The sequence below is a fragment of the Mobula birostris genome, chromosome 13 (genome assembly GCF_030028105.1).
Source record: "Mobula birostris isolate sMobBir1 chromosome 13, sMobBir1.hap1, whole genome shotgun sequence".
In the NCBI taxonomy this organism is placed as follows: Eukaryota; Metazoa; Chordata; class Chondrichthyes; order Myliobatiformes; family Myliobatidae; genus Mobula; species Mobula birostris.
This window is the reverse complement of record NC_092382.1, coordinates 104,313,374-104,327,679: the sequence shown is the minus strand read 5'-3', so window position 1 is coordinate 104,327,679 and position 14,306 is coordinate 104,313,374. Positions and strand designations below refer to the sequence as shown.

Sequence of the window (14,306 nt, the reverse complement as noted above, 5' to 3'; positions counted from 1 at the left end):
CGAATCTCTCTCCATACCTTCCCATCACACACTCACGGGGTCAGACACAGAGCGAAGCTCCCTCCACGGGAAATGAGAGTCAAACCGTAGATACCGATCAGCGTGCGTTGGTTTCCTGTAAACTTCAATATCCACATAGCCATTTTGTTCGTTAAACATTCAATAGTCTATGAAGGGCAATCTGTTCTTCGCGACTTCCTCTGCTGTAAACTTGGTGCATCACACACTCACGTAGTTAGACAGAGAGAGAATTTCCCTTCATGCCGTCCCATCACACGCTGCCGAGGTCACACACAGAGTGAAACTACCTCCACGCTGTCCCATCACGAACTCCCAGGAGCAGACACAGAGTGAAGCTCACGTCACACCGTCCCATCACACAATCCCGGCAAAGTGAAACTCCCTCCGCACTTTCCCATCACACACTCACGAAGACACACAGAGAGAAGCTCCCTCCACGCCTCTCCGTCAAGCACTCCCAGGGTCAGACTCTCAGTAAACCTCCATCCACCCCGTCAAATCAGACACTCCGGGGGTCAGACACAGAGTGAATCTCCCTCCACACCGTCCCATCACACACTCCCGGGGTCAAACACAGAGTGAATCTCCCTCCACACCGTCCCATCACACACTCCCGGGGTCAGACACAGAGTGAATCTCCCTCCACACCGTCCCATCACACACTCCCGGGGTCAGACACAGAGTGAATCTCCCTCCACACCGTCCCATCACACACTCCCGGGGTCAGACACAGAGTGAATCTCCCTCCGCACCGTCACATCACATACTCCCGGGGTCAGACACAGAGCGAATCTCCCTCCGTACCGTCACATCACACACTCCCTGTGTCAGACACAGAGTGAATCTCCCTCCGCACCGTCACATCACACACTCCCGGCTTCAGACACAGAGTGATATTCAGTCCACACTGTCTCCTCATACACTCCCGAGGTCAGGATGCAGAGTAAAGCTCTGACAACACTGTCTTTTCGCACACTGCCAAGAAGATACACAGACTAATGCTGGCTGCACACCGTTCCGTCACACTCTCCCGGGACCGGACACAGTGTGAATCTCCCTCCATCGAACCATAGATCCATAGAACATTAGAGCACAGAAACAGGCCTTTTGACCCTTCTTGGCTGTGCCGGACCATTTTTCTGCCTAGTCCCGCTGACCTTCATCTGGATCATATGCCTCCATACATCTTTCATTCATGTACCTGTCCCAGTTTTTCTTAAAAGTTAAAAGTGAGTGCGCATTCACCACTTCATCTGGCAGCTCATTCCATACTCCCACCATTCTCTGTGTGAAGAAGCGCCCCCCGCAATGTTCCCTTTAAACTTTCCCCCCTTCACCCTTAACCCATGTCCTCTGTTTTTTTTTTTCTCTCCTAGCCTCAGTAGAAAAACCCTGCTTGCATTCACTCTGCCTATACCCATCATAATTTTATATACCTCTATCAAATCTCCCCTTATTCTTCTACGCACAGGGAATAATGTCCTAGCCTATTCAACCTTTCTCTGTAACTCAGTTTCTCACGTCCCGGTAAAATCCTTGTAAACATTATCTGCGCTCTTCCAACCTTATTAATATCCTTGCTGTAATTAGGCGATCACAACTGCAGACAATACTCCGAATGCGGCCTCACCAATGTCCTATACAACCTCACCATAACAGTCCAACTCCTGTACTCAATACTTTGATTTATAAAGGGCAATGCTCCAATAGGTATCGTTACTACCCTATCTACTTGTGCCGCAATTTTCAGGGAATTTTGTATATGTATTCCCAGATCCGAGATTATCACCCTCGAGGTCTTGCTGTTTAACTTCCTACCAAATTCTCTATACTCTTCAGGACCTCTTCGCTCTTTCCTCCTACGTCATTGGCACCATGATATCTGACTGATCACGCTCCCACTTCAGAATGCTGTGTAGGCGATCAGAGACATTCCTGAACATGGCTTCCAAGAGGCACCAAACCATCCCGGAGTCCCTGCCACGGCCACAGAATCTCCAGTCTGTACCTCTAACTATCGAGTCCCCTGTCACTACCGCTCTCCTCTTCTTCCACCCTCCCTTCTGCACTGCAGAACCAGACTCAGTGCCAGAGTTCCGGCTGCCGCAGCTTGTCCCAGGTAAGTCACGACTTCGGTATACTTGTTGTTGAGGGAAATGGCCACAGGGAAACCCTGCTCTGCCAACCCTTCCCCCTTCGCTCGCCTGACGATAACCAAATTACGTGGGCGCTGCTCCTTTGGCGTGACTACCTCCCTGAAGCTTCTGTCTATAAACACCTCATTCTCCCGAATGATCCGGAGGTCGTCCAGTTCCGTAATCCGGTTTGGTTAGGAGCTGTAGCTGGATGCACTTCTTGCAGGTGTCTTTCTCAGGACACCAGTGGCTGGCAAGAGAAATTAGGGATAGTATCAATTCCAAAGAAGAAGCATACAAATTAGCCAGAGAAAGTGGCTCACCTGAGGACTGGGAGAAATTCAGAGTCCAGCAGAGGAGGGCAAACGGCTTAATTAGGAAGGAGAAAAAAGATTATGAGAGAAAACTGGCAGGGAACATAAAAACGGACTGTAAAATTTTTATAGATATGTAAAAAGGAAAAGTCTGGTAAAGACAAGTGTAGGTCCCCTGCAGACAGAAACAGGTGAATTGATTATGGGGAGCAAGGACATGGCAGACCAATTAATAATTACTTTGGTTCTGTCTTCACTAAGGAGGACATAAATAATCTTCCAGAAATGGTAGGGGACAGAGGGTCCAGTGAGATGGAGGAACTGAGCGAAATACATGTTAGTAGGGAAGTGGTGTTGGGTAAATTGAAGGGATTGAAGGCAGATAAATCCCCAGGGCCAGATGGTCTGCATCCTAGAGTGCTTAAGGAAGTAGCCCAAGAAATAGTGGATGCATTAGTGATAATTTTTCAAAACTCATTAGAATCTGGACTAGTTCCTGAGGATTGGAGGGTGGCTAATGTAACTCCACTTTTTAAAAAAGGAGGGAGAGAGAAACCGGGGAATTATAGACCGGTTAGCCTAACGTCGGTGGTGGGGAAACTGCTGGAGTCAGTTATCAAGGATGTGATAACAGCACATTTGGAAAGCGGTGAAATGATCGGACAAAGTCAGCATGGATTTGTGAAAGGAAAATCATGTCTGACGAATCTCATTGATTTTTTTGAGGATGTAACTAGCAGAGTGGATAGGGGAGAACCAGTGGATGTGGTATATTTGGATTTTCAAAAGGCTTTTGACAAGGTCCCACACAGGAGATTAGTGTGCAAACTTAAAGCACACGGTATTGGGGGTAAGGTATTCGTGTGGGTGGAGAATTGGTTAGCAGACAGGAAGCAAAGAGTGGGTATAAACGGGACCTTTTCAGATTGGCAGGTGGTGACTAGTGGGGTACCGCAAGGCTCAGTGCTGGGACCCCAGGTGTTTACAAAATATATTAATGACTTGGATAAGGGAATTAAATGCAGCATCTCCAAGTTTGCGGATGACACGAAGCTGGGTGGCAGTGTTAGCTGTGAGGAGGATGCTAAGAAGATGCAGGGTGACTTGGATAGGTTGGGTGAGTGGGCAAATTCATGGCAGATGCAATTTAATGTGGATAAATGTGAAGTTGTCCACCTAGGTGGCAAAAACAAGAAAACAGATTATTATCTGAATGGTGGCCGATTAGGAAAAGGGGAGGTGTAACGAGACCTGGGTGTCATTATACACCAGTCATTGAAAGTGGGCACGCAGGTACAGCAGGCGGTGAAAAAGGCGAATGGTATGCTGGCATTTATAGCGAGAGGATTCGAGTACAGGGGCAGGGAGGTACTACTGCAGTTGTACAAGGCCTTGGTGAGACCACACCTGGAGTATTGTGTGCAGTTTTGGTCCCCTAATCTGAGGAAAGACATCCTTGCCATAGAGGGAGTACAAAGAAGGTTCACCAGATTGATTCCTGGGATGGCAGGGCTTTCATATGAAGAAAGACTGGATGAACTGGACTTGTACTCGTTGGAATTTAGAAGATTGAGGGGGATCTGATTGAAACGTATAAGATCCTGAAGGGATTGGACAGGCTAGATGCAGGAAGATTGTTCCCGATGTTGGGCAAGTCCAGAAAGAGGGGCCACAGTTTGAGGATAGAGAGGAAGCCTTTTAGGACCGAGATTAGGAAAAACTTCTTCACACAGAGAGTGGTGAATCTGTGGAATTCTCTGCCACAGGAAACAGTTGAGGCCAGTTCATTGGCTATATTTAAGAGGGAGTTAGATATGGCCGTTGTGGCTACGGGGGTCAGGGGGTATGGAGGGAAGGCTGGGGCGGGGTTCTGAGTTGGATGATCAGCCATGATCATAATAAATGGCGGTGCAGGCTCGAAGGGCCGAATGGCCTACTCCTGCACCTATTTTCTATGTTCTATGTTCTATGTTCTATCCTGCAACGTCCTGCCAGGCATTCTCTCTAAACTTACTGGTTAAAAAAATAAATCTAATGATAAATAAACAACAACAACTTAGGGAACCTCCCCTCGCCTCTGCCTGTTCTCGCCTAAGCCTGCTGAGCCAAAGCCGTCTAACTCTGACGCTGTCCACTCCCACGATGGCAGCTAGGAAGATGGCCGCTTCGCTAGAGGAAACTTCTTTTAAAGTGCGCTCGCTGGCCGGCTCTCTGCAGATCCTCCCATCCCAATTGGTTGGCCCTTAAAAAAAAACGGAAAAGCCTGCGAATCCTTTCTATCTCAGATCTGCAACGGCCACTTCGATGAATGTACGTATCCCGCTTCAATTTCGCTCCTCTCTCCAGCTCCCTCTCTCTCTCTGCCCTCTCTCCGGATCCCTTTCAATCTCACTGCCTTACTCACGAAGCATTCTCTTTCTATCTCTCCACACCCTCTGCCCTCCTTTATCCCTTCCCACTCTCTCCCACTCACAGTAAACGGTCACCTGATTGAAATATGACCGGGCCGTCTGTTCTGTTTCCAGGAAAGGCGCCGCCCACTTCGCTACATCCTCCACAGTAAGTACTGGGGAAGTGAAAGGAAATAGGGAGTTTGGATGTAAGGGGGCGGGGGAGCGTAGTGGCTAAGGGGGCGGTGGTGCGGAAGGCGATGTGCTGCAGCGGCTTTTTGTGTGTGTGTGTGTGTGTGTGTGTGTGTGAGAGAGAGAGAGAGAGAGAGGGAGAGAGAGAGAAAGAGAGAGAGAGAGAGAGAGAGAGAGCCCCTACAGCCCTGCACCATCCGAACAACAGTCCCGGGTTCAGACATGAGTATTGCTCGCTGCAGACCGTCCCATCGCACACTTCTGGGGTCAGACACAAAAATGAAGATCCCTCCGCACCGTCCCATCACACACTCCTGGGGTCAGACACAGAATAAATCTCCCTCCACACCGTCCCGTCACACACTCCCGGGGTTAGACTGAGATTGAGTCACCCCCGACACCGTCCCATCACACACTCCCGGGGTCCGACACAGAATAAATCTCCCTCCACACCGTCCCGTCACTTACTCCCGGGGTCAGACAGAGATTGAATCACCCCCGACACCGTCCCATCACACACTCCCGGGGTCAGACACAGAGAGAATCTCCCTCCACACCGTCCCATCACATACTCCCGGGGTCAGACACAGAATAAATCTCCCTCCACACCGTCTTATCACACACTCCGGGGGTCAGACACAGAGTGAATTTCCCTGCACACCGTCCTGTCAAAGTCTCCCGCGGTCAGACACAGAGTGAATCTCCTCCACACCCTCCCATCACACAGTCCTGTGTCTAGACACAGGGTGAAGCTCCCTCTGCATGGTGCCATCACACACGCCCAGGGCCAGACACAGAGGCCAGTTCCGTCCACAACGTCCCATCACACTGTCTTTTGTTGAGACAGAGTGAAACTCACTCCACCCTGTCCCGTTACACATTGCCCGTGTCAGACACAGAGTGAAACTCCCTCCACCCTGTCCCATTACCCATTCCTGGAGTCAGAAAGAGATTGGAAGCCCCTCCCTCCGTCTCTGCCCCTCTCACTTCTCGATGGGGGCGATGAGTCCGGTTTCACGAGCTGCACATTCATGTAAGTCTCGCTGTCGCCAATCCTGTCTCGGATTCTCTGCGTCTCTGAGCTTAGTAAGGGGGAGGGGAAGAAGCCGTTGTCAGAGGAAGTTTTTGTTGACAAGGGGATCAGATCGACACAAATTAACAGCAGCTGAACAGCTGATAAAGAGAGGAGCCGAGAGCGGGCGGAGGAAGTGCTGGGGAAGAGGGAGATTGAGGGTGAGAGAGTGGGTGGTCTGGAGAGATGAGAGTGGCGGGGCGAAGAATATGGAGTGTGTAGAGATTCAGAGGGAGGGGAGAGTGAGGGAAAGGCTAGGGCTTGGTGGAAACAGAGACCTGGGTTACAGGAGTCAGAAAGGGGGAGCGGAATGAAAAAAATGGAGAGAGGGAAGTGGGAGGGAATGGGGAGAGAAGGAGTTAAAATAGGGAGGGTGGAGTCTTGGAGAGAAATTAGAGGATAGAGTGAGAAAACAGAGCGCGAGCAGGAGAAACAGAGAGTGAGAATAAAAAAAAAAACGGGCAGGGAGGGGCCGAAGGAAGAAAGGGAGAAGAGAAAGCGCTACAGAGAGGGAGGAGGGATGCAGGGAAGGGTCGATTGAGGGAGAAGGAATATAGAAGTTGGAATGACATAGGGAGAGAAGAAGAGAGAGAGAAAGCAATAGAAAAAGGGGAAGATTGATTGATGACGAGTGAACAAGGAAAGAAAGGCGGAAGGATATTTTGTCACACACGCAGAGACTTTATTGTCCGGGAAATTTACAACGAACACCACCCCCCAGAACCCCAACCTCCCGATGATTCCTGGTTTGAGCGTCAGCGCTCCCATTGTTCTGCTTATCGCCGGGGCTTCAGACCCTCTGTGCTCCAGAAACCACGGCCCCGGGACAAACCCGCAACACCCACTGAAGTAAGCCAGCCCCTTCCCTCCGAGAAGACGTCAGAGAAATAGTTTGTCATTTTTAGAACGTGTAGCATTTAGCGAAAAAAGCGGAAGTTTAGAGATTGAAGTTTGAACCAACGCACGCTGATCAGTATCTGAAGTTTAACACACTGCACCCATTGGAACATAAGCGGGGGGTTTTCATTATTTCAAAGAAGTCTTGAAAGCGTGCGGTTACACTGACTGGGCGGTCATACAGACAACAGAAAATAAAAATAGCAGGGACGTCAGCCAAACAGACGGAGTCCAGGAGCTCTCTCAAAAAACCCCCATAACCTGCTTCTGTCATTTTCTCTCTCTGCTTCCCTCACTCTCCGCTCACTATCTCCCTATTTGTCTCCCATGAATGTCTCTAACCCGCTTCAATTTCGCACCTCTCTCCAGCTCCCTCCCTTTTCCCTCTCACCCTCTCCCTCCTATGCCTTTCTATCTCACTGCCCTCCTCATGAAGCCTTCTCCTTTGTCTCCCCACCCTCTCTACCCTACTTTCTCCCTTCCCACCCTCCCGCTCACACTGAACGTTCACCGGACTGAAATGTGACCAGGCCGTCAGTCCCGTTCACAGGAAAGGCGCCACGCACGCTACAGCCCGATTAGTTACATCCTCCACAGTAAGTAAGGGGGGAGGTGAAAGGAAATGGGTGTGAGGGTAATAGATAAGAGGGTGGTGGTGCGGGAGGTGATGTGCTGGATCGGCTGTGTGTGTGTGTGTGTGTGTGTGAGAGAGAGAGAGAGAGAGAGAGAGAGAGAGAGACAGAGGGAGAGAGAGAGAGAGAGAGAACGTGTGTGTGTGTGTGTGTGTGTGTGTGTGTGTGTGTGTGTGTGTGTGAGAGAGAGAGAGAGAGAGAGAGAGAGACAGAGGGAGAGAGAGAGAGTCAGAGAGAGAGAGAGAGAGAGACAGAGGGAGAGAGAGAGAGAGTCAGAGAGAGAGAGAGAGAGAGCGTGTGTGTGTGTGTGTGTGTGTGTGTGTGTGTGTGTGTGTGTGAGAGAGAGAGAGAGAGAGAGAGAGAGAGAGAGAGAGACAGAGGGAGAGAGAGAGAGTCAGAGAGAGAGAGAGAGAGAGACAGAGGGAGAGAGAGAGAGAGTCAGAGAGAGAGAGAGAGAGAGCGTGTGTGTGTGTGTGTGTGTGTGTGTGTGTGTGTGTGAGAGAGAGACAGAGAGAGAGAGAGAGACAGAGAGCCCTCGGCACCGTCCGACCAACCGCACCCGGGGTCAGACACAAGTACAGCTACCTGCAGACCGTCTCATCTCACAGTACTCAGGACAATACACAGAGTGAATCTCCCTCTGCACCGTCCCATCACAAACTCCCGGCGTCAGACACAGAGTGAATCTCCCTCCACACCCTCCCATCACACACTCCCGGGGTCAGACACAGAGTTAATCTCCCTCCACACCCTCCCATCACACAGTCCTGTGTTCAGACACAGAGTGAAGCTTCCTCTGCATGGTGCCATCACACACGCCCAGTGTCAGACACAGAGTCCAGTTCCGTCCACAACATCCCATTACACTGTCCTTTGCTGAGACAGAGTGAAGCTCACTCCACATTGTCCCGTTACACATCGGCCGTGTCAGAAAGAGATTGAAACTCCCTCCCTTTGTCTCCGTCCCTCTCTCTTCTCGATGGAGACCATGCGTCCGTTTTTACGAGCTGCACATTCATGTAAGTCTCGCTGTCGTCAATCCTGTCTCGGATTCTCTGCGTCTCTGAGCTCAGCGAGGGGGAGGGGAAGAAACTGTTGTCAGAGGAAGCCCTTGTTGACGAGGGGAACAGATCGACACAAACTAACAGCAGCTGAGCAGCTGATAAAGAGAGGAGCCGAGAGCGGGTGGAGGAAGTGCTGGGGAAGAGAGAGATTGAGGGTGAGAGAGGGGGTGCTCTGGAGCGATGAGAGTGGCGGGGTGAGGAATAGGGAGAGTGTAGAGATTCAGAGGGAGGGGAGAGTGAGGGAAAGGCTAGGGCTTGGCGGAAAGAGAGACGTGGGTTACAGGAGTCAGAAAGCGGGAGCGGAATGAAGGAAATGGAGGGCGTGAAGTGGGAGGAAATGGGGAGAGAGAGGGGTTAAAATAGGGAGGGTGGAGTCTTGGAGAAAAAATAGGGGATAGAGTGAGAAAACAGAGGGCGAGCAGGAGAAACAGAGAGTAAGAATAAATAAAACGGGAAGGGAGGGGCCGAAGGAAGAGAGGGAGAAGAGAAAGCACCAGAGAGAGGGAGGAGGGATGCAGGGAAGGGTCGATTGAGGGAGAAGGAATATAGAAGTTGGAATGACATTGTACGAGAAGAAGGGAGAGAGAAAGCAATGGAAGAAGGGGAAGATTGAGGGATGACGACTGAACAAGGAGTGAAAGGCGGACGGATATGTTGTCACAGATGCAGAGACTTTATTGTCCGAGCCATTTGTACCGAACACCACCCCGCCAACCCCAACCTCCAGGTGATTGCTGGTTTGAGCGTCAGCGCTCCCATTGCTCTGCTTATCGCCGGGGCTTCAGACCCTCTGTGCTCCAGAAACCACGGCCCGGGGACAAATCAGCAACACCCACCGAAGTAGGTCAGCTTCTTCCATCCGAGAAAACGTCAGAGCAATAGTTTGCCATTTTAGACCGTGTAGTATTTAGCCAAAAAACCGGACGTTTAGATATTGAAGTTTGAACCAACGCACGCTGATCAGTATCTGAAGTTTCATTCACTGCACCCATTGGAACATTAGCGGGAGGTTTTCATTATTTCAAAGAAGTCTTGAAATCGTGCGGTTACACTGACTGGGCGGTCATACAGACAACAGAAAATAAAAATAGCAGGGACGTCAGCCAAACAGACGGAGTCCAGGAGCTCTCTCAAAAAACCCTCCATTACCTGCTGTCTGTCATTTTCTCTTCTCTGCTTCCCTCACTCTCCGCTCACTATCTCCCGATTTCTCTCCCATGAATGTCTCTAACCCGCTTCAATTTCGCTCCTCTCGACAGCCCCCTCCTTTTCCCTCTTACCCCTCTCCCTCCTATGCCTTTCTATCTCACTGCCCTCCTCATGACGCCTTCTCTTTTGTCTCCCCATCCTCTCTACCCTAGTCTATAAAGTTCACCGGACTGAAATGTGACCAGGCCATCAGTCCCGTTCACAGGAAAGGCGCCACACACTCTGCAGCCAGATTAGTTACATCCTCCACAGTAAGTAAGGGGGGAGGTGAAATGAAATGGGTGTGAGGGTAATAGCTAAGAGGGTGGTGGTACGGAAGGTGATGTGCTGGATCGGCTGTGTGTGTGTGTGTGTGTGTGAAAGAGAGCGAGAGAGAGAGACAGAGAGCCCTCGGCCCTCGGCACCGTCCGACCAACCACACCCGGGTTCAGACGCAAGCACAGCTAAACGCAGACCGTCCCATCTCACAGTACTCCGGATCATACACAGACTGAATCTCCCTCTGCACCGTCCCATCACACACTCCCGGCGACAGAGACAGAGTGAATCTCCCTCCAGGCCATCCCATCACACACTCTGGGGTCAGACACAGAGTGAATCTCCCTCCACACTGTCCCATCACAAACTCCCAGGATCAGACACAGAGTGAAGCTTCCTCCACACCGTCCCATCACACACTCCGGGGATCAGACATAGAGTGAATCTCCCTCAACACCGTCCCATCACACACTCCCGGGGTCAGACACAGAGTGGGTCTCCCTCAACACCGTCCCATCACACACTCCCGGGGTCAGACACAGAGTGAGGCTTCCTCCACAACGTCCAATCACACAATGCCGAGGTCAGACACAGAGTGAAGCTCCCTCCACACCATCCCAGCACACGCTCCCGGGTGAGACACAGAGCGGCCCCGGGGTCAAACACAGAAAGAATCTCCCTCTACACCATCCCATCACACACTCCCGGGGTCAGACACAGAGTGAATCTCCCTCCATACCTTCCCATCTCCAAACCCGGGATCCGACACAGTGTAAATCTCCCTCCACACCGTTCCATCAAACACCCCCGAGGTCAGACACGTAGAGAATCTCTATCCACACCGTCCCATAGCTAACTTCCGAGCTCAGACACATAGTAAAACTCCCTGCACGCTCCAATCACACACTCCCGTGATGAAACTCAGAATGAAGCTCCCTCCACACCGTCCCATTACACACTCATGAGGTCAGACATGGAGCGAAGCTCCCTCAACACCATCCCATCACTGACACCCGAGTTCAGACACAGACTGAAGTTCCTTTCACACCTTCCCATCACATACTTCCGGGGTCAGACACAGAGTGAATCTCCCTCCACCCCGTCTCATCACACGCTCCCGGGGTGAGACACAGAGTGAATCTTCCTTCCCACCGACCTAGCACACACTCCCGGGTGAGGCACAAAGTGGATCTCCCTCCACACCGTCCCATCACACGCTCCCGTGGTCAGACTCAGAGTGGAGCTCCTTCCACACCGTCGCATCACACACACCCGGGCTCGGACGGGGAGGAAAACTCCCTCCACACAGTCACGTCACACACTCCCGGGGTCAGACACAGAGTAAAAATCCCTCCTCACCGTCCCATCTTACACTCCCGGGGTCAGGCACAGACATAACCTCCCTCCACACAGTCAAATCACACACACCTGAGCTCAGACACAAACAGTGAAACTCCCTCCATCCCTCCTTCTGCCCCACTCACCTCGGGATGGAGACCATGAGTCCGCTTTTGTGATCTTCACATTCATGTATGTCTCCCTGTCGTCCATCCCGTCGAGAATTTTCTGCGTCCTCAGCTCTGATAGGGTAAGCGACCTTTGTCAGAGGAAGCCCGTGTTTACAGGAGGTCAGACCGACACCAGCAAACACCAGATGAAGGGATAATAAAGAGAGAGGCCAGGGGCAGGGACCGGATGTGCCGGGCAGGACGAAGGTTGAAGGTGTGAGAGCGGGTGTTCTCGAGAGTTGTCAGTGGCGGGGGGAGGAGTTGTGAGAGAAGGGAAAAAGAGGGGGGAGGGGAGAATGAGAGAGATTTGGGGGAGTTCGAGAGAATGAACTGGGTGACAGGGGACTATAAAAGTGGAGGGAAAAGAAAGAGGGGGAGGGTCGTATGTGGGAGAGAATGGGTAAAGAGGGGGGGGGGGAAGCCCGGGATATTTGAAGAGAAATTAGCGGACAGAGGGAATAATGTGAGGCTGAGCTGACGGGTAAAGAAGGGAGAAAGCGAGAGAGAAAAGGGCATGGAGGGGGCGAAGAACATGGGAAGGAGGAGAGAGAGTGCCACAGAGAGGGAGGTGGCATGCAGGGGAGGGACGACGGAGGGAGATAGAATGAGAAGTGCGGGAGAAGGGAGTGCAAGAAGATGATTAGAGAGAATTGCAATGAGTGAAGAAGGAGCAAATGACGGAGATGTATTTGTCACTCATGCAGAACACCTATTATCCGGGAGAATTGTATCCCCAGGTACAAACACCCAACACCCAACCAAGCATGCGAACCCCCACCCCCAAGTGAAATGAATAACTCCCCAGTCTCTCTCTCTCTCTCTCTCTCTCTCTCTCCAATCTGCACCAAATTTACACCGGAAAGGTCGCGGAAAACAGATTGCCATTTTCAGACTATCCAGTGTTTAACAAAAAAAAAAAAGAACGGGTATGTGGACATTGAAGTTTACAGGAAACCATTCGCACGCTGATCTGTACCTACTGTTTGACTCTCATTTCCAATTAGAATATAAGTTGGGGGTTATCAGTATTTGAGAGAAGTCTTGAAAGCGTGCGGCTGCTCTGACTGGTTCTTCATCAAGACAGCAAAACAATAACAGTGACGTCAATCCAAAAGAGGGATTTCAGGAGCTCTCTCAAACACCCTCCATGACCTTCTGTCTATCCCTTTCGCTCTCTGCAAAAGTCACTGTCTCCCCATCTATCCCCATGAATGTACCTATTCCGCTTGAGTTTCACACTCTCTCGCTCTCCCTCCCTCTCTCTAGCCCTCTCGCCGTGTACCTTTCAATCTCACTTCCCTCCTCACTAAGCCTTCTCTTTCTGTCCCCACACCCACTGAACACAAACTTCACTCTGCCCTTTCACGTCCGCGCACACAGAGAGGGGAAAACGAAGCGGGATGTTGGAAATGAGGGGTGTGTGGAGTATTTGGCGTGGCGACGTGCTGGAGCAGCTGTGTGTGTGTGCGTGTGTTTATGTGTAAGTGAGAGAGAGAGAGAGAGAGAGAGAGAGAGAGAGAGAGAGAGAGAGGGAGAGGGGGGAGAGAGAGAGAGAGAGAGAGAGAGAGAGAGAGAGAGAGAGAGAGAGATGTACCTCGGCATCGGCAGAATGAACACTCAAACACTCTCCCGGAGTCAGACATAGTGAATCTCTCTCCACACTGTCCCATCACACACTCCGGGGGTAAGACACGGAGTGAATCTCTCTCCACACCTTCGCATCACACACTCCCCGGGTCAGACACAGAGCGAAGCTCCCTCCACACCTTCCCATCACACACTCCCCGGGTCAGACACAGAGCGAAGCTCCCTCCAAGGGAAATGAGAGTCAAACCGTAGATATGGATCAGCGTGCGTTGGTTTCCTGTAAACTTCAATGTCCACATAGGCATTTTGTTCGTTAAACATTCAATAGTCTATGAAGGGCAATCTGTTCTTCGCGGCTTCCTCTGCTGTAAACTTGGTGCATCACACACTCACGTAGTTAGACAGAGAGAGAATTTCCCTCCACGCCATTCCATCACACACTGCCGAGGTCACACACAGAGTGAAACTACCTCCACGCTGTCCCATCACGAACTCCCAGGAACAGACACAGAGTGAAGCTCACGGCACACCGTCCCATCACACAACCCCGGGCAGAGTGAAACTCCCTCCGTACTTTCCCATCACACACTCACAAAGACACACAGAGAGAAGCTCCCTCCACGCCGCTCCGTCAGGCACTCCCGGGTTCAGACACTGAGTAAACCTGCATCCACACCGTCCCTTCACACACTCCCGGGTTCAGACACAGAGTGAATCTCCCTACGCACCGTCACATCACAAACTCCCGGGGTCAGACACAGAGTGAATCTCCCTCCGCACCGTCACATCACACACTCCCGGGGTCAGAAACAGAGTGAAGCTCCCCCCACACCGTCCCATCACACACTCCCGGGGTCAGACACAGAGTGAATCTCCCTCCACACCGTCCCATCACACACTCCCGGGGTCAGAAACAGAGTGAAGCTCCCCCCACACCGTTCCATCACACACTCCCGGGGTCAGGCACAGTGTGAAGCTCCCTCCATCGAACAATAGATCCATAGAACATTAGAGCACAGAAACAGGG

The 14,306-nt window shown here is 51.4% G+C and overlaps 1 protein-coding gene across 1 annotated transcript in view; it reads right to left on the bottom strand.

The window, feature by feature from the left end:
• Window positions 1-14,306, bottom strand: part of LOC140207268 (uncharacterized) — a 69,145-nt gene that overhangs the window by 30,258 nt on the left and 24,581 nt on the right. Inside the window, exon 3 of the mRNA XM_072275723.1 lies at window positions 11,669-11,781. Coding sequence (XP_072131824.1) covers window positions 11,669-11,735 — 67 coding nt within the window. The 5' untranslated portion in view covers window positions 11,736-11,781. The remainder of the gene's footprint in view (window positions 1-11,668; window positions 11,782-14,306) is intronic.